Source organism: Vigna unguiculata, chromosome 5 (genome assembly GCF_037176805.1).
Source record: "Vigna unguiculata cultivar grain cowpea cultivar isolate G323 ecotype 2 chromosome 5, ASM3717680v1, whole genome shotgun sequence".
NCBI classification, from domain to species: Eukaryota; Viridiplantae; Streptophyta; class Magnoliopsida; order Fabales; family Fabaceae; genus Vigna; species Vigna unguiculata.
The window spans coordinates 48,557,940-48,579,268 of NC_140796.1; the positions used below are offsets into that span (position 1 = coordinate 48,557,940).

Below are 21,329 nucleotides of genomic sequence, written 5' to 3' on the forward strand. Positions count from 1 at the left end.
GATCCGGTCCACCTAGAACCAGGCTCACCCGGGTTGAACCTGTGGTGAGTCAGGTTGATTCACCAACCCACAAATAAAGGGTCATATTTGTGTTTTTTTATGGGTTAAATATGTTTTTGGTCCCTTAACTTTCAGTGAATTTTGAAATTAGTCCATTTTAAAATTTTAGACCAATTTAGTCCTTCAGTTTTCGAAATACGTGGATTTAGTCTTTTTAATCAAATTTTGTTAGGTTTATTTGATGTTTCGTACGAATTTCAGGATAGTATTTGAGTTGTTTATAATGTTTGATACATTTTTTCTTTAATGTTAAGTTAAATACTATTATGAAACACATTTGAAATGTCAAAAAACTTAACAAAATTTGATTAAAAGGACTAAATCCACGTATTTCGAAATATAAATGACTAAATTGATCCAAAATTTTGAAATGGACTAATTTCAAAATTCACTGAATGTGAAGAGACCAAAAACATATTTAACCATTTTATTATTAAGTTGGACTTTGAATTTGTGTCATGTTAGATTTTTTTTAGCCAACACATTGATAAGTTGTATTTTTGTGATTTTGGTTTGTATTTGGAGTTTAACATCTTTTTGGAATGTGTTTTTGGATTGTATTGAAGTTTTTTAATATTTTAATCAAAATTATAATTTATTTTTGACTAAAAAAAAGAAAATTGTATTTTTTTAATTAAGTGAGTGAGTGAGAGCCAATCCGTTTAACTTACTAATCCGTAGTAGACAGAGCTAGGTTTGAATTTTTTTGACTCACTAATAAGTGAACCAGATTGAATTGACTAAACCAACCTATAATGGATCATACCAGTTCGGATCAAATTATCCGTTTTTACATCTCTACCCTAAAACAAATTTCACATTAAGCGTTTGTTCTATTTTAATTGACATATGTTTAAATTACTGTACGTGGTGCAGGCATGGCCATGAGGATCAACATGCTTGATTAGTGGGCCAAGTACTACGAATTCATCTTTTTTCTAATATGGGACGATGGTCCAGAATACAGAGAACTAGTGGTGCAGCTTGCTTTCCTTAAATAAGAAGAACGTACAATAACAAAAATGGGTCATCTTTACATTATTTACCAGGAATGGGTGATGAGTATTTATAAATAAAATTTATGATAAATATTTGGCATTTATGGATATTTATTATTTGTAGACAATTGATATTTTAATATTTATTAATAAATGGATATTATATTATTTGTGATATTTTGTTTTTGAAAAAGTTAAAATTAAAATTTAATTTATGTTTTTTATAATTTTATTTTAAAAATTTATAAATATATTTTAAAATATTTATAAATATTTATGATATTCGTTGATCTTTTAAAGTAGACAAATATTTTTTAAACAAATATCTGAAAAATAGTAAGACAAGTTGTGAATTGTTTTGTTACGAATTAAGTTATAAGTATTATCGATCCAATTTATTATCATTCTTCTGTGCCTCTACAACATGATCTATTTATAGATATATAAATATTTAAAATAAAATTTAAATAAATATCAATGCAAAATATACATTTAAATAAATTTAATTTTGTTAAAAATATCAACTATAATAAAAATACTATTGTAAAATTTATATAAAAATTAAATTTGATATAGAGATGAAATTGATTCAATTTTTAAAAAATTGGAACTAAATTGAGACAAAATAACAAATACATAGACTATATTGAGACTTTTCACATCCAATAGTGACACGTGTACTGTCACTGTTACATCACATTGTCTCTGCCACGTGACACAATGTCAGATTGACACGTGGCAATTTTAATTTTTTTTAAAAAAAATTTAAAAAAATTTAAAAAAATTTAAAAAAATTTAAAAAAATTTAAAAAATTAAAAAAATCAAAAAATCAAAAAAGTATTGTGGTAACTTATTGTAACGAATTGTCCAAAATAGGAACTCAATTGAGTCAAATAAAAGTGGAGGGACCTACTTAAGATTCTGTTACAAAATGGGGACCTCTGAAATTATTTAACTTTATAAATTTATGTGTTTGACTTAGGATTTAAACATAACTAATTAAGTCGATTTTTTACTTTCAAATACTTTATTGTGAATATAATAAATGGATATTATTAATAATATAATTGAAGCATTTTCATTTTATTTCTATATTTCTAATACAAACTAAAGTTTCTTCTTCTTTTTATCTCTTTTTCTGTATTTTTTTTTTTCACTTTTCCGCTTCCCATGTCGATCCAACAAAAGATAAATATATATTAGTCTAGACACACAAACAATTTGGTTCGAATAATTAGACCCAACTTTTTTTGTTGGTGCACAATTGCACATTTTGATCTGGTTCTATTTATACAGGCATGCCTCAATTTGTGGTTCAATTGTTTTTTCTTTTAAATTATAAATATATTTTATTTGAAGTCATTTCATCCCCATTTATAGATTTTTTTTTGTCATGAATTTATGATTAAACTTTTATAAATTGATCCTACAAATATATTTAGAAATTAAGATATTACACGACATAGACATCATTTAAGATTGTACGTGTCTCAAATTTAAAATAAAAAATACAAAAAAAATAGTTAAAAATATTTTTGTACACAAAGAAAATGAAAAATAAATACAACGGAAGAAATGTGCAATTGAAATGAAATAACCGAAAATATTGTGGTAACTTATTCATGCATAAATGTGGCGACCTTAGAAATCGTTAATTACTACAATGCACAAAACTAATCTATGACAGATAAAAATGTACATAATACATATGAAAAGAATTCCTATTAGTATGAAATTTTATATCTCAAATTCAAAATTATGGAAAAACTCCTTCTTCTTTCTCCTTTTTCTAATTTTCATCTCTTCTAGGACGTACATGCATGCTAGGTTTATTTGGAAGAAAAAGGGTTTGTGAGTTTTAGATTAATTGAGAGATGTTTGAAGATTATTATTTAAAGTTTTAATTAAGATGATCAAAGAATCTTCAGTGATGTTTTGCTTCATATTCCTATTTTTAATAGAATACAGAAAAAAAAAGGGAAATTAACTCTGTTATAAATTTATATCTAAGTTATTAGGAAAAAATTGAAATTCATTTGGATGAGATCATTCCATCCGAGTAATAGCGGACAAAAATGAGTATGTTGTTCAATTGTTTGATTTTGAAATATGGTTGTTATTGACATTGAATAATGAATTAGGATTCAATTGTAGTTCTGGAGCTTTGATCCTTTATATTTTTTCTATAGTTGATGGTTGACAAATTGAGAAGTGTTTAATATTGAACTATATAAATGAATGCGTGAATATATGAAATATTTCAATTATATATATATATATATATATATTCTCATTTTACAAATTGTGTGATAATCTTAAATTCACCTTCACTTTAACTTGTATTAATCGGAATGAACAAAAGGGCAATTAAAGGCAGAATAATGGTACAAATAGCTAATACAAACTTTGCTTCTCCTGTGACAGATAATCGATAATTAATTGATAGATGAATTTCATCTCAATTGTTGAGAGTTGGTGTAAAGAGTAATGTTTGGACATAATCATCAACTGTGAATGTGTTCTGATCATCTCCATGCTGATAAATTACCTGAGCAGTTCTAGCCATGTTAAGAGAAGCCTTTATAACTGAGAAAGGCAAAGAGGTTGTGGTCAAAGCAAGACTATTTAACTCTGGCCATAAGTTCCTAATGAATCCTCTTATATGTTTTCTGGCAACACTTTCATCTGAAATATTATTTTCTTTCATCAAACACTGTAAGCTGCAAGCATTATCTCCTCTTTCTTGTTCCTCCTGAATTCATGAAACATCAACAACTTGTCATCAGTATCACTTTGTTGTTCCAACATTATTTTTAACGAACAACAACTAGGTTATTTAGGTATAATGTTACTTTTGACTTCAGATCAATCAAATTAAAATCAATACCCTTGAGGTTCCTAAGTCATCCCAAAGCCTAAGAATTTCCCCTGAGCATGAGAAAAGTCTTGGATATGGGTTCATCATGGAAATGGTTTTGTTTGAGATACCATCCCCAATGAGAAAAGTTGCATGCACCAATGCCATGTATGATCCTGAAGAAATCACCCCATTAGCCAAATATTCCTGAAAAGTTGGCACATATTTGTTGCTGAACCATTTGGCTTCTTTCAGAAAAGCTTCAAATATGTCTATCCACTGCACCAATTAAGCAAAAATCTCTCATTAACCTCTTACTCTTCTATACAGTTACATACATGTTTCAAATTGTAAGGATACATGCAAAATCTTACAGTTCTTTTCAAGCAAGAAAGAACGGTTTGTCCGTGCTCCATTTGAATTCTACATGCAATTTCTTGGGTGGTGTTATACAACGCCAAATAGCTTATCTTCATATATTCAGGCAACTGTTCCATCGCATCAAGATCCCACCTGAAAATAATAACAGAGGTTTCATATTTTGGTTATTCATGTTGCCAGCTGATTCTGATTCACACAAATTTTAGATGCAAACCTCTTGATTGCCTCGGTAAAAAGAACGAGTTCATCCAATGTGCCATAAGTGTCGAAAATATCATCCATAACTAGCAAAATACAAATGGTTTTTGCAAGTTCAATGCGACAATTTGAATAACACGGTTCTGGGAATACCCCCACTGTCCACAGAAAGCACTCTGCTGGTTTATCTCTTGCAAAACCAAGCCTCTCAACTAGTCCCAAGTCATTCCACCACCTAATCAAGTAAAAGTAACATTTATATTAAATTTCTTTTCAAAATATCAAAATCAGTGTTCATCGTTATATTCAACGAGAATCCAAATTCAACACAAGATTACCTAGAGATATCTGCTAATTCTTTTTGGTGCATTGATTGAACCATGGCATTGTCTATCTTTGCCATTTCCAGAAGATATGGCATCTGGCTTCTCACTTGGCTATATTCTTCGATGTAGTTTCTAGCTTCTAACCTACTCATTCGTAGGTGTCTCGGAAGTGTTAAGGCTCTGGCAACGTGATTCCCTACATCAGGACTTAGAAGTGGGAGTGATTGTTGCAGATGAGCACTGGAGAAATCCATGGCCTGTTGCAACACTTGTTCATCTTCTGCACCTAAATATGATGCCTCATACATACTTAACATCCCCCAAATGTCATTGGTAATTGATTCCTTGAAGTTCCCATTGTTGTCCAAAAATTTCTTGAAAACATCTGTTACCAATGGACACAATTAATCAAATTGGCAACATATTCAGAAACAAACTTTGCAAAGACTGAATATGAGTGTACCAGAAGAAGCATGGCGGCCATTATGTCTGAGTAGTCGAAATTGAAGAGCTGTGGAAAAGAGGTCTTGAGAAAAATCCCAATCCCCTACCTTTCCAAGTTTTACATCGATCTCTTCCTCAAAATGGTGCCCAATTCCTAACCTTTGAATCATGTCAATTATCTTCAATGTTTTTGTTGGATCACTCGACTTTAACAGTGTCTCTTGGCAGGTTCTCTTAACTTGCTCCAGTTTTTTTGTCCCAGGATCAGTTTCAGTAGACACCTACAACCACCAACATCACAAAACCCAGTAAAAAATGGTGAAAATTTTGAAGTTTCTAATCGCTCTTGCGATCTGTAACACATTTTAATGAAAAAATAAGGAGTAAAAAAGTTTTGCTTTCAAAGTATTATATATCGTTCCATAGTGTCACTATTCATGTAAATATAAAGAACATAAATAAATATTTTCATTTATTATTAGTGTAATGATTTTTATATCCATAATTAATTAGAAACCTCTATAAGTAATTACATCTTTTTTAATTTTCCTTTTAATATTCGTAATGGAAAGCAATTAAATAATATGTTTGGTATAGAACTCAATCACACTAAAATAATATGTTACACTATAGTGGAAAATGATATGTTTGGTATAGTTCAAAACCATCTTTCTAGAAACTTGCCTTTCTTTGTTCCTCTCTTTTTTAGGTATTATGGTTCACATGTTATTTTAGTTAATTTTTAGTGTTTTTAATATTTCAAAGTTGTTTCAACTAATTATTAGTGTGTACGAACAAGTTTTTTTTTTTTTTTTTATCAACGTACACTATTTTTTAAACGAGACTTTAAGTAACTTTTTTAAATTATTGTTTATTGTCTATATATATTTGTAAAATTCTAATAGACAAATAATGCATATAGATCTGAAAGGTTTTATATAAACTTTGGAATAGTGTTGCAGTTCGATTTAATTATAGTTTTTTCACTAAATAGTGATCTGGATCCAATGTAAAAATTAGTTTAATTTAATATAATATTCAAATTAAATCGAACCAATATTTAAAAATTTCCATTTGAATCGATTTTTAACATTTTTGTTACTATAAAATTATAAAATACTTTTTACAAAAAAAAAAGGTGATAAACATTCTATAAAAAATTTAAAATAAAAATTAATGCTGTCAATTAATTTTTGTGGATAAAAATTATAATAATACCTATGTGTTTTTTTAGTAAGTAAAGTACAATAAAACAATTTTTAATGGATATACTTATGTACGTACGTTAGTGCCGATTTAAATATCAATAAATAATACTTTATATTTAAATATGATAAATAAATTTATCCAACTCTTACTCTTCAATCAAATTAAATTATTCGGTTTAAGAGAAATAGATTCGAAAAATAAGAAGACAATATGTACTATTTTTTGTATGATTTAGATTCATATTTATTATTTTTTAGATGGGTCAAACGTTTGATTTTCAACACCCTAATTTGAAATACATGTTCTACATACAACCCTAAGAAAAGGTTGAACCTAACTTATGTTTTTATCCTAAACATAAAGTAAATAAATAAATACTATTATTGATAATAATATCACAAACAAAAAATAATATTAATAAGCTATTCTTTCTTTATTTTCGAAAAGTAAACTAGAATTTATTTTACTTGACTTTTTATTTCTCATTTCTTTTCTATCAGTTTATGTTCTTCTTTGCGAAACGGGACCGTTAGTTATTAAGAACAATTGGTATCTGTAACATACGTAAAGAAATATCCGTCTCAAAATCATAGCAGAGAATGATAAAAGCAGAATATTCATATGAAAGCGAATGAGAAGAAGAGTCCAGCAAAGAATCTTATAAAGACATCTATGGAAATCAGTGTTTGAGGTTTAGATGTAAGAGAAATACCTTGTCGCGGAAAGCAACCGATTTAATGGATAATTTGTTTTGCTTCATGATATGTGGTGGTGATGTTTGTAAGGATAAGATGCATGGAGGATGATGGATGAAAGAACGTGAAGTGTGAGAAGAAAGTGAAGTTGTAAGGGACACAACTCTTGCTTCTGCAACCACCATTATCGTATTATTTAGTATTTAACTGAGGTTCTAGGAATAATGATGGATGCTAATACCTTTGTTTCAACTTCTATATATACACATACTCTTATGTCTTATCTTTCATTATTTTATTCAAGTTTTGCATTAACTATAATTCGATATATTCCAAAATTAAAAATAATTCTCAGTTTCAAATTACTTTTAAGAAGTTGTATCAATAAATTAGCTGACATTCGACTATTAAATAATCATGCTCGTTGAAAAAGTGAATGACTTTTCATTAACTGTCAAGTTGTTATCTAAATACATTCATCGGAAACTGTACTTTTCATTAATTCTCTAGTTGTCATTCTCTTTAATTGTCAAGAGGGATTGATTTGAAGAGGACATGAGATGCATTAATATTAGAAATTTTCATACTTTTTACAATAGAATTTTGCAAGAAAAGTTTTGATTTTACTATTTTTTTTAACAATTTTAATTGTTGGATAATTTTTGTGTGAATAATTATTTTTTAAAAACTGGTTTCAAGATAACACACTTCTATCTCATCATTAAAAAACTTGCAAGTTTAAAAATGAAGTCTCACTCTTTTCAAATTTCTTATTTACGTTTCACCTTTGGATAAAAACCATCCATAAGGAGGCTATTAAAAAGAGTTCAAAAACAAATTCTAATATCTTGAAAATAAAAATATTACAATAGATCTAAAAGTTCCACATTATTTAAAAATAGAATAAAAAATAGTTTATTGATAACTTCCTTCTTATGTCATCCAGAACTTTGAAATTCAAAAAGCAGCCGACAAAAAAGAAAAAAAAGTCTTATCTTTCCACGAATCTCAATCAATCTTTAAAAGTTTATAAATATGTTTTAAAATAACTTCGTTGAGAAACTTATGTTACTAATTTCGAAAATTTAGATAATTTTTTTTTAAATTTGCTTAAATTTCATGTTTAAACTTAAAATTTGTTTTATACGATTTACTAAATGGCGCGTCAAATTCTTAATTATACAATTAAGGCAAATTGAAGAATATTTTTTTTCTTATATAAACATATATTGTTTTATTTTATTTCAGAATAGCATGTACTTATGGATTTGGGGATGAATTTGACATTGAAAAAGGGTCACTCTACGCATAGTTAGGTTATTTAAGAAATAGACAATGACCATTTATATATTGTAATCCTAAATATTTTAAACTTGTATCACTTTAACCTGTTCAAAACAATGACCATTTAAATTTTGGAACATAATTCTAAATATTTTTTACTAATCAAGGGAGTGAAACTTCTGCTCTTATATTTTAATATAGAGTTGAAAAAGTAACTATTTTTTAAAATTATTTATTTTATGTAGTATTGATATAAATTGTTCATCATAAAAAAGTAATATTTAATATAGTCACATGTGTTTAAACATGTACAATATGAATTTTTTATCATTCAACATTGGATTGTGAATCAAATGTTAAGTCTCTTAAAATTAGTTAATTTGAATAGGTCAAAAAATATTTTTAAATATGAATAACTTTATGACAATTTAGGCTATTGTACATTCAACCAAAATCCTCTCACCAATATCGTTGCACATTCATTATAATTTATTAGTGTACTATATTCGTATTTTAAGTGTGAGGTTTTAGAAAACTATCAAATCGTCACAATTGACTGCGTAGATTTTCTTTTTTCAAAGATCGAGAAGGTTTACTTTCTTAAATTATACCAAAACATTGCAATTTCTAGTCTCTTGTCTTGTACGAATATATTGGCAATTGCATTGCATAACCATGTTTCTTAAGTGATTAATTATAAACAACCTTTGAAAGTTTTAAGCTTTCTTACAAATTATTTATTTTTTTAGATTATTAAGTAAGATTTAATTTTAAGTTTTATTCTTAAATTTGACTAATATATATATATATATAATAAATCTAGATTAATTTTTCAATGTCCTTTTTTCCTAAACTAAAGATAATATGATATAATTATTTTTTTGACTTAATTGAACTAGGATAGTAAAATAATTATTTTATCAAAATAATACAGTTAATTTTTAAATTAATAAAATAAATCTTAAATATTTTTAATTCCCTTTCAGCAATATTAAGACAAGAATAACATCAATAGTATGATTATGATTGAAATTACTTATTTTGGGTTTAATATAATTGAAGAAAATAAATTGAAAAATATAATTAAATATAATTTATGCTTAAGTTCTAATTTAATTCGTTATATATATATATATTTAAGATATGCGTGATATGTGTGCAAAAATTAGTTTTAGATTTTATTAAAAAATGATATTTATGTTTAAGTAGAGAGTGAAAATAGTGTTTTAAGCGTTCCGTTTAGTAACTTGTTTGGCAAAAAAACTCATACAATCAAAAGGAAGAAGCAATGAACATAGTTCCTCTTGAAATGATTAGTCTTCCTCCCTCGTTATTCCATTGTTTTCTTCTTGCATACCCAAACTTTATAAAATGACCAAATTAGCCTTTGACACCTTGACTAGAAAAAAACCTTATTTCATTTTCACACAATTTCACTCTCAAACGGATTTCACACACCCTATATCATACGACAAATCCTGGAAATCGATTTAAAACTCCTTCGGATTACGAAATCTGGTTAAAATCAGGTTCACAAATCGGTTTCGAAATTGATCCAGTAAAGAAAAAACAAATTTTATAATCCAGTTCATCTGTACTTAATCTAACCACCCTTTAACACCTCAGACCACCACGCCGAAAAAACACACCCAAAAATCAACTGTTATCTACTTCAAATCAACAACAACAATTCAGTAACGATCTTGTACTAACCACTACAGACAACCTTCACACAACTTTAATGGTGAGAAATTATGAGATAAAATTCAGGAAAACAGGATGTGGAAATGAGGATTTTGCACATCTTCAATGTTTCAAAGTGTTCGAAGAAGTAAATATGGAGCAGGCAAAGATAGATATAATAATTATTTATTTATTTAAGGGGAACTGCAACAAAATAATCGATCGTTATTTTTTCTAAAGATTAATAAGAGAAAAAAAAACAATCAATCGTTATTTGTTCTAGAGATAGTAAATGAACTTGATCTCACCAAGACATGAATGGGTATAAATATTGGTACATATAATATCTAATTTTTTAGATTGATAAGGAGATAAGATAAATTGTACATTTTTATGTCGCCTCCATCTTTATATTCATCCCTATTATAAATTACTGAAATATATTTAGTCATTTTATTAATTTTATAACTATTTGATCTTTTTTCTATTTTTTGTCACGATCTTTTATCTACATTTATATAGCTATAATTTATCTTTTGATCTTTTTTATTAGAGAAAAGATGTATACACTTTTTACATTTAATACTTCATTATGATATTTTCTTTGCTATAATTTTTACAAACTATTTAATTAATATTTGGAATAGTAAATAGGCAAGTACTAGTGTGATACCATTATACATTTTTTCTGATAGAGAAGGAAATGAAACAAAGATCTCGTACGTAACGTCCCATTTAATTATTAAGCGAAATTAAAAGAGACGTCACACAAGATAGTAATGTAGAGTAGTCTTGGGGTCCTTAACACAACCCCTACAACCACGATGCCAACGAAAACCAGGTAAAAGTCTAACAAAATAAGAGTAGAATAGTAAAGCATAGAGCAATGCATGGGCCGTAGCCCTAAAGAAAACCCATGAAAAAAAGAAACATAAAGTCCAGCCTAGATGGCTGAGCAGCGGAATCGCCATTTCCTTGCTGACCGCAGGAACCTCGCCCATCTGCTCCCATCAATTTAAATTGATGATCATCGCAAGAAAGAATAGCCACATACAAGACAACCATACAACAAACATGGTAAGCTAGAGCCAACAACATTTTCATCATACAGTCAAATATACGTTCACCATCCAATATCCATACAACAACCAAGCATGTTATGACCTTTCAATCAATACACTACGACTCGACTCGACTCATCCGGATACGTATAACTTGGTCGGATTCAGCGGATGCTTGCACTTGTGGTGGATACCTCTACTCACCCCCGAGCTATGTGTTGCAAGTGTTACGATGGATCAATTTTCCCTCACCACAAGATTCGCCCTTAATGAATTTCAGGCCTCCTGCTACTCTCACCACAGGAGTCAGTCTGCTCTAGGTGAGACTAATTGACTCCTTAGAGTGTCAGGATGCAACCTTACCTTGAATCCTTACCTAGTTATACAGATGAGGCACCACCATGGACACCCACTAACAGGGGCCATGGAATTACGTCCTGACCACTGAAGCACGACCCTGGGAATCCCACCTAGAGAATCCCAAGGAATTACGCACTGACACGGACCAAACTTTCTTAATCAACCAAACAGATTCAACATGCATACACACAAATATATACATACATCTCATACAGTTTCTCATGATTCATCGCCTTCGTATTCTCAACCAAGTCATACCAACTCCTTATTCTCGAACCCAAAATATGGAACTCCATCTCATATCGTTACCATGTCACATTGATACCAACCCTTTCATGTCTCATGTCGAATTCATACTAAACTCATCATTTACAATTCATGAATCATGCCAAGCACACATAATACTCCATTATATACATGTTTCTCATCATAACATTCATTCCCAAACCAATACCAATCATCCAAGAACAAACAAGCGTCCAAACAGCGCACTGCCTCGCCCAACCCCTCGCTCAGGCTGAAGGGTCTCGCTCAGGCGAGACGTGCTCGCTCAGGAAAGCCCCCCTTCGTCTGGGCGAGGTACTCGCTCGCTCAAAAAGTCAAGTTGGTCGCCTGGGCGACCTTTCGTGCAAAAATGGTTCTAGGCGAGTCCCTGTTCATCTCGCCTAGGCGAGACTGGCTCGCTTGGGTGAGAGTAACAGGTCTCGCCACTGTTCTCCTGCAACAATCGTACCCACCAATCCAAAACAACATACCAAATGCATTTCAAGTACTCAGAACCTCAAATCAGTCAAAGACCCTCAGTACAACAGTAAAAATGAAATACACGAGTGGGTTCTAGCTTCCCTTACCTGGAAACAGGGTCAACAGAAGCCTTGACGGCACGACAACGAGTATTGCAACTCTAGGAGTGAACTAACGAGGTGGAGTAGGAACAACTTGAGCGAACTTGAAACGGTGAGGAGGCAAACCCTAGCAGAAGTGCGGCTGCAACTCTTAGGATCAGGAACAGTTTCTGAAATGAGGGAAATGTTAGGTTTAGGGCAGGCTTCGGGGCTTTATCTGTTGGGCCAGCCCTTAGGCCCACTTATAAGGACAACCCCTTTATTTTAAGGCAGAAAAGAAATAAAAAGGTTTTTAATGGGCCTTACATTCTATCTGGAGATGAAAAATAATTTTAATGTGTCTATCCTCTTGACATCCCTACATTATTTACTTCTTTATATTTACCTTATTATTTTTTGAAGGTAATGATTTATTAATATAATTCTGATTTTTTTTATGTGACTATAGCATTAGTGACTCAATTGGAGAAATTCCAATAGATACCAATTAAGGATTGACTCGTAAGAAATAACAACAATTTGTGGTTTTTCTACAGCAATCACAAATTGATTCCTCTCATGATTAATCTTATCAGCACCTCATATGACAATTTTCACCAATCACAATGATAAATCTTTAACAAATATTTTAGATATTTTAGGGATGTCAAATCTTTTACATAAATATATAAAAAAAATTGGAGATACCAAATGAATAAAATATATTAAAAATAATTTAAATTATATATTAATTTATGTAAAGATAAAAAAAAATTGGGAGTAAGGTCCTCTATGTCAATGAAAGACCGTCCTTGACTAATCATATGATAAAAATTATTTATCCCCAATCACAAATATCACTAAAATTCAATTTGTTCTACCTAATGGTAGTAAACTAAATTTCAATCTCTTTAGTACCATTAAAATTTACAAGTTTCTTGAATTGAATTTCAATCTCTTTAGGACCATTAAAATTTACAAGTTTCTTGAATTGAATGATGTGTTATACGTTCATTCCTTATTTGTCAATCTTATTTTTATCTCAAGATTGACAAAGATAATGGGATGTATTACTTTTTTCTACTCATCAAACTATCTTACTTTTTTTTTTAGGAAAATGTGTGGAAACAACCAAAGACTTTTGGTATTTCTTGTTCTTCTACACCAAAGTTGTACAAAAAGAAGTATTAATACAAATTGTAAAATGGACATTTCTTTTCATTGTTATAGAAATGAAGTTATTAAAGATCATATTCTGACTCAGAAAAATAATCTAAAGCTTATTCTCTATTTATACTATGGTAATGTCCTTTGTAAATTTGTTTCCTCATTTTATAGTTCATATTCTACAAAAAAAAAAAAATACATCCTTGTTCACAACAACATTTTGGACAATGTGGTCTTACAGATACACCCCTTCACATTATTCATATTGCCTAAAAATATACTTTTTTCGATTTTTAGATCTAACTTTATTTTTTTTTCTTGGAAGTCGTACATATGACAATTAAATATTTTTAAAAAAGATTAATTAGCTAGTTTGTTATTTCACATCTCTATCCATATTTTCAAACATATTGTTATAACAATGACTGATTTATCATGTAATAAGTGATTTTAACTACTTCTACCTAAAAAGAGTTAGCCACATCTGATATACTTAGCATAACTTTCATTCTATCTTGGATATTTATGTTCATTCGGTCTACCACATCATTATACTCAGGTGTACGTGGAAATAAATTGTGTCGTAATATCTTCATTTTTGTAAAATGTTAAAAGAACTCCATCAACATATTGTCCTCCATCATTCGTCTCAAGCACGTAACTCTTTTTTCTAATCTCAAACTCTACTTGAGCTTGTACAATTTGATGAGTGTGTCTCAATTCTCCTTTTCAGAAGTTATCATCGTAATGTTAGATAAAATCGCATGATATTGGTAAGTGAAAATTTGAGATAAAATTATCATTAATTGGTTTTCACAGTTAATTTGTGATTTTGACGAGTTTTTCTTCTTCAATTATATTTACACAATTGCCTTCGTCTTATGTTTAAATTATAAGAAATTATTTCTGTAAAATTTTGTTTCTTATTTTGTTGTCACTGCTTTAAATATTGACATGCATTTCTCAATATAAATAATATTGTCTATGGTCAATAACCGTAGATTGTGAATTAATAAACCAAGTAAGATTTCAAGATATAGAAGTGTGTCACTCAAAGACAAACTTAAATACTAAATCTTTTATGCCCAAAATTAACTTTTCTAAAACTCCTACACTACCACACATATATACAGTAAAAAGAATAATTTCTCCCAAACCAACTACAATCCCAAAACATACTCTAATTTTACTCCAACACTATTCAAGCGACAATAGCAAAAAAAATAGAATCAAGAACAAAACTTTGAAATCGTTGTTGAGTGCCAAAGTAACAACATAAGAACCCACCACTAAAAATATATATAAAAAAACAAAACAAAACAATGTAATAATTTAATCTTACTTAAAGAAATAAACTTGCAATACTTTGTTCTATGACTCAAAAGAGAAAACAACAACGCCCTTTTTTGTTAATAAAAAAACAAAATTATAAGAAAAATTTTAAAGAATAAATTAATTTTCTCTCTTAACTTTTTTTCTTTCAAGCGCACTAAAATAATAAAAAAGAAAAAAAAATGTGTACTATTAAGAAAACAAGATGCTCTTTTAATAATATAAAAAGTAAACACCAAAATATTTTTTCTAAATATAAAACTTTCTCTTTCCACACCATGTATACACCTATATGGAAATGAATTGAAACATTGAGACAATAGATCAAGAAACATAATCAACTCATTGTTGACAAACCTCATTCTTTTACATGTTATATCGACCCACCAACCTTATGACTTATATACTATTTGTTCTTGGTTTCTTTCTCACGTTATGAAATTTCATGAGTACTCATGTAGAGGTGATATTCGATATTTTTAAAACCAAACAGTTTTTATAAGATAAAAAACTATGTTATGTTAGGTTATAATTATAAAAAAAAAAGTTTTTTTCCTATGTTGTTTTTGTTTCTTATTTAATTTCACTTTTGCATATATTTATTTTTAAAAACTTAAACAAATGCAAAACAAACAATACCGTAATGTTTTCTTATTGAAAAAAGTGTTACTTTCTAAAATTAAGGAAGAAGTAATGCAAATATAACTTTTTTATTAAGAACACAATCTATACTTCTAGATTATATACTGTAATGTCGATATGTCCGAGTGGTTAAGGAGACAGACTCGAAATCTGTTGGGCTTTGCCTGCGCAGGTTCGAATCCTGCTGTCGACGATTTTTCTTTACATTTTTTTGTTAAATATGTATAGATTATATATTACTTAGTTATATTCTAACCAGTGTGTATTGATTTACAAGTTCCATTCTCAATGTAAAAACGCATGTTTAATTAAATTATTATTGATAAACAGACATTTAAATACTTTCATTTTCAAATCAAACATAATACGAGTCAAATTTTTAACTAGATCACTGTCGCCATACATTCTCATAGCTTTAGAAATATATACGAAGTTTCATTGCTTAACTAAAAAAGAATCTATGAATGACTTTCTTGTCTACATTTTAGGGTTTTAATGTTATTTGTGATTTATTAGCTCATGTCATAATAACAAAACCTAACTAAAAAAGGCCTATAAGTTGCAATGATTTTAAGGATTATATTTAACAGTTAGCTGCAATAGTCACATGCTACTTATAAGATATCTTTTGTAAATTCTATTTTGTTTCATGGACCACCAATCATTGGAAGTGTAAATCTTTTAAATATTAAGAAATGAGAAGAGTGGAGGGATTGTCTTTTGTGAAGAATTAACACTAGCTTAGTATATTTTAATATAAATCTTTTATCAATTGGTTTGACTTGAACTGGCATAACATAATAATACTAGTAAATCTACTATAGTAGTCAATACTTGGGAGGAACACTATTAGTATGCGTTATGGTTTTCCAAATTTGATCTCCTACAAGGTTTGAACCAAGGTTAAGAAGGTCGAAGAAAATCTTCTCAAAACAACATTTCACACTCTAAGGGTACTATGACGAACCTCCTCCTTCTATATATATTGTGCACATAGTCGGTGGAAGTCCTTAAATCATTGTTTCTCATTAACACAAAAAGTCCTTACAAAGTTTGTTATTTTTGACTTTTGACGTATGTGAAAATACCGACATCATATATGGTGATGTTAAAATTAATGTCTGAAAGAAAAAACTGACGTTACTTAATGTCGAAAAATAAGGGAACGACGTCTTTTAACGTCAGTTCGGAACCCACCCGACGTTCAACTCGCGCCATCTGGGGAGAACTGCTGAAATTGACGTCTGTCTTTGCACTGACAGACATCAAAGGACGTTGGGCGCGTGGCTAACAGACATTAAGCTGGAGTGACGTCAGGCGCGTGGGGAACAAACGTTAAGGGATGTCGGGGCAGTCTTAGACAAACGTCAAAATTGACGCTTTATTTACAAAAATGTCATTGGTTATATTTTACGTTTGTGTTCTCTCCGAGAGACGTTAACTAGGTGATGTTATAAACACTTTTTCTGTTAGTGTCTTCATAACTTGCTTTTAAATCTGTGTGCCATTTCAAGTGCTTGAACACATTAGGGTTTCTTGCACATTGTTTAAAGTACATGACACACATACATGAGCTTGGTGCATTACATTTTCTATCAAACCAAGATTTTTCTTCTTTCTTTCTCTTTTGTTTTTTGGTTTACGTGGGGTATGGTTGCATATTTTGATTGTTCCAAGAGAAAACATATCTCACATTGCTTAGTTTTCTCATTTTCAAAATAATTTTTACACTAAGATCATCCTATATCTTCAAAATGGACTGTAAAGACATGGATTATACACAGATAAAGTTGTAGGTCTCATTAAAGATAAAGGTCGTTTTTACCTAACTCTTTACTACAATAATTGTCTCTTAAGTATCACTTTGACAATATCATAACTATACAATCAAATTAATAAAGGAAATATATTGTTGTATTATCAGATTTAATTTTTATTTGTTCTATATCATTGATTTGTTTTAGTTCTTATATTTATATATATATATATATATATATATATATATATATATATATATATATATATATATATAATTTAACTAAGTCTCAACCTTTGTAAAACAAATTTAATGTGACTCATCAATTAATTTGACGTTAATGGTATTTAGAAGTATCAGTATCAAAATATTAATATTTTTTATATGGAAGATATCACTTATTAAAATCAGAAAAATTCTAGGAAATGACAAATTTTTTGAAACGTTATCATTTTAAAGGTTGTTAACACCTATTTAACGAAATGGATCAGTGTTTTCATAAATTAAGGAGTCAATTAACTAAAAAACAAATATAAAAAAAAAACGAGTCAAAAACATAAATATAAGAACCAAATTAGTTAGTAATTAAACCTTTATATAAAGTTATTCAAAGTTCATATATAATCCTTATTCTTAGATTCACGGTCACCAACACATTTTAATGATTTCATTCAAAAGTTGACATGGCGTGCAAATTCTTTGTTAAAGTATGAGTTTTTATCACTTAATAACAGTTTGATATGGGATTTATATATCACGGCTATAAGGATACAAAATCTTTAAAATCAATCATATCAGAGAGTAATTTATTCAACATAGTTTTGGTTGAAATGAGCTTGTTTTTATATATGTATTGCACATATTGCTTAATTTCTATTTTTGATTCCAAATAGTGACATTCATAATAATCTGTTAGATATAAAAATCATACATGTAGATGTAAAATCTGTCTGTAAAACATGTGACTGTAATTCAGTTATTGTTTTTGTAGAATCAATTAAAATAAGATTTTAAAGAAGCTTATAAAAAATAACTTCTACAAATCATTTTTTTAATAACCTATTATAAATTTATAAAATAAAATAAAATCAACCAATTAATATTTATCTAGAATTTATTTTCAAACACGTATATATATCAAGTGAATTTATCGTATCAGGTCTTTAACCCTAATGACATCTTGGAATATTTAAAAACAACGACATCACGGAGGACTGTGTTGTGGGACCACGTACAGTTATCCTTAGGTCGCTGGTTCGAATCCCATAGCTCTGATTCGTTTTGTCTCATGGACCATGTTGTCCTTTTTCACCTCTCGATTAACATCAAATTACATCTCCACGAAAACAGAAAAACAAAAATTACAGAAGGTCCTTCTGGACCCTAAATGCAGTTGCTGGATTTCATTTGTGTAGATGCTGCTATTCATGACTTATCATTATCACCTTCTACTCGAAAAGATAACTTTTTGGCCTTAGCCTGTACATCTTCTCACTGAACATGACCACTCATAAAATTAAAGTTTGGTGGTCCTTTTACATGCATTTGGGTACGTACCAAGTAATATTAGAACTACCTTAAAAGGTTAAATTGCACAGTAGTATTTGAAAACTGCCCTTTGGGAAACAGGGTTTGAGTCAGCCATTAAATGTAGGAATAGGATCATATCATACTAGATATGCTAGGTTAATGTTATGGTTAGCCTTACCTTTATATATGCATACATTTTGGCACAAATTTCGCTGATAATCATAAAATTATTAGTGTTAGAACTGGGTAATAAGAAAGAGGGATTTTCTTACAACAGGTTCTTTTTCTTAGACCCAGAGCTCTGAGCAGAAACAAGTTAAAGCTGCATAAAAGAGAAAAGATAGGAAAGAGACAAATTTGTCTCATACAAGAGGACAACGTACACATTTTTTCCCCTTTGCCTTTCATGTGATCCAATGTATTCAGCTCCGTAACAAAGTTGCCACAAATAATTCTCAAAAAGCAGCCGTTTTTTCTAATTGTCTTATGCAGATGAATTTCAACCCTATGAGAAAGAGATGAAATTCCTCTCTGCCTCATATTTGGACCACTGAATTAAGCAATTGGAATCATTTCCATGGTAGGTCCAAACTTGCCTCTCATGAAGTGTGTTTATGGCAGACTTGCATCCATTCCAACATGATCCCTTATTTCACAGGGGACCCAAGCTGTCGCAAAGACACAGTTGTTTCCTTTCCATGTGAGAACTAGCATACCTTCTTCTCTTTTCATCCCCCACCCACTAGCATGTTCATCTAGCAACCCTTTAACTTCCCTAACAGTTTCATCACAAAACGGAACACTGAGGTAACCAACATTTTTCATTCTTTGGGACATTTGCACCCCACACTCCAACCTCTCGATTCTTTGGTGCCCTTCAAAGCTTATGATGTTCTCAATCTTCTGCCCTATGTCGGATTCAAACTCCGCCCTCTGGCCACTATCTTTAGGCAAAAACGTCTCCAATGCGTCAAAGGGTATCCAAAGATGGTTGAAACATGTGGTGATTCTTGATGTGAGACTAGATGCACTAAGGTCACAATCCTCATCAACCAAGAGCACAATCCGCGGGTTAAGACCTTTTATTAGATTTAAAAAAGCATCCCTGAGGGAAAGACTTTGGCGGCTTCCCTTTCTATCATCAGACAAATAGCGCAGCCAATTTTGGCAATTTATGACCAAAGCTTCATCTTCCCTAAGGTTTAGCGTAGTAGGGTTCAAGAGACTTAACATTGCTTCAAAATGGAAGCTAGATGATTCATCGCTAAATTCCGCAGGTGTTAACGGTCCTGTGTTTCCTATAACGTTGAATTCAAAAGGGACATCTCTGAACTTGGCGAAATTCCCCAAACGTAAACCAACCTCGTGTATGGATACATTGACCATGGGGGGTACATGGGGTCTACAAAATGGAACTGTGATTCTGAGTGAAGGAGGTCCTTCAGGGTTTTTGGCCAATGCATCTATAAAAGTAGGCCATTGCACACAATGGGTTGTACTAAAATCTAGAATATGTACCCTTTGGTACCCAGTTATTGCTTTGTAAATTTCATTATTGGATGCACAATACCCAAATCTATGCCAAGGAATGAGATCCACATACCCGGTGAGCTCGGTGACGCTCATCAGCCTCCTCTGAATGGTGTTGCTTCCTTTGAAACTCATGGCAGTAGGGCAAATTCTTGAAGCCCTAGAGATCAATGCCCTTAGGAACCACGAGGTGAGTCTTTGGTTTGTGTCCCCGACAGGGGAAGCAACGTTGTTGAGCACCCACATGACTTGTTGAGCCAAGGTGATGTCGTTGCTCTCCAAAGCGCTGGCACAGTGGAGCAAGAGCTTCTCAATACAAGCTCCATCCAGGCTTCCCAGACAACCTTTGAGTGCTCCAGCGAGAGGGTTGTGAGGTGTGTTAAAGAGAGTGGTAGGGTTTTGAAAGGAAATGGACGTGCTCTTAAGCTCAGCTTTCATGTGGCTGTGTGAGGACGTGACGTGCATGGAGCCTAAAGTGGAGTGAAACGAGAAACAGTGGAGAAGATGTGGTTGAAGAGTGAGGTAGGTTTCTATGCTATTTTTCTAGATTAAGATGGTTTAACTTCTGGAATGAAAAGGTAGAGAGGCAAAACAGAGGGAACCTAGATTTGATGATAGCTCTTTACTTTGTGTGAATCCTTGAAACATATTTATAGCAAAACAAGGGTCTATCACAATGAAGGGTTACATCAAGATACATACACAACTTGGGTTAGGTCCACCAGAGAGAGCAACTAACTAGTTTTTGAATTCGATTTTAAAAAATATTCACATTTATACAGTATTAACTAAAAAAATACATGTTTAGAATGCAGAAATTATACATAGAAAGTTTATAGTTTCTAGTTTGGGTTTTTAGCATACGCAGGACTGAAGTACAACACTCTGCGTAGAGTTTAATCAGTATATATATGATTATAAAATGATTTAGGTGAATTATGAGGTGCATTTATGGCAAAAGTGGGTTGAGGATGGTCAAACTTTGGCTCTA

At 30.5% G+C, this 21,329-nt stretch overlaps 1 protein-coding gene, 1 non-coding gene and 1 pseudogene across 2 annotated transcripts; 1 reads left to right on the top strand and 2 right to left on the bottom strand.

Annotated features, from left to right (window-relative positions):
• Nucleotides 1-3,361: 3,361 nt before the first annotated feature.
• Nucleotides 3,362-7,386, bottom strand: LOC114185740 (putative terpene synthase 11). The gene is made up of 7 exons (XM_028073625.2): nt 7,187-7,386; nt 5,285-5,546; nt 4,834-5,206; nt 4,512-4,730; nt 4,291-4,429; nt 3,947-4,195; nt 3,362-3,811 (listed from the first exon to the last, which is right to left on the bottom strand). Exons 1-7 carry the CDS (start codon nt 7,352-7,354, stop codon nt 3,518-3,520), a joined length of 1,704 nt encoding a protein of 567 aa, XP_027929426.1. The 5' UTR covers nt 7,355-7,386; the 3' UTR covers nt 3,362-3,517.
• Nucleotides 7,387-15,633: 8,247 nt separating this feature from the next.
• Nucleotides 15,634-15,715, top strand: TRNAS-CGA (transfer RNA serine (anticodon CGA)). Its single transcript has one exon. It is a non-coding gene; the product is annotated as a tRNA-Ser (tRNA).
• A 3,288-nt stretch (nt 15,716-19,003) lies between these two features.
• Nucleotides 19,004-21,087, bottom strand: LOC114183847 (scarecrow-like protein 32 pseudogene; annotated as a pseudogene).
• Nucleotides 21,088-21,329: the final 242 nt, after the last annotated feature.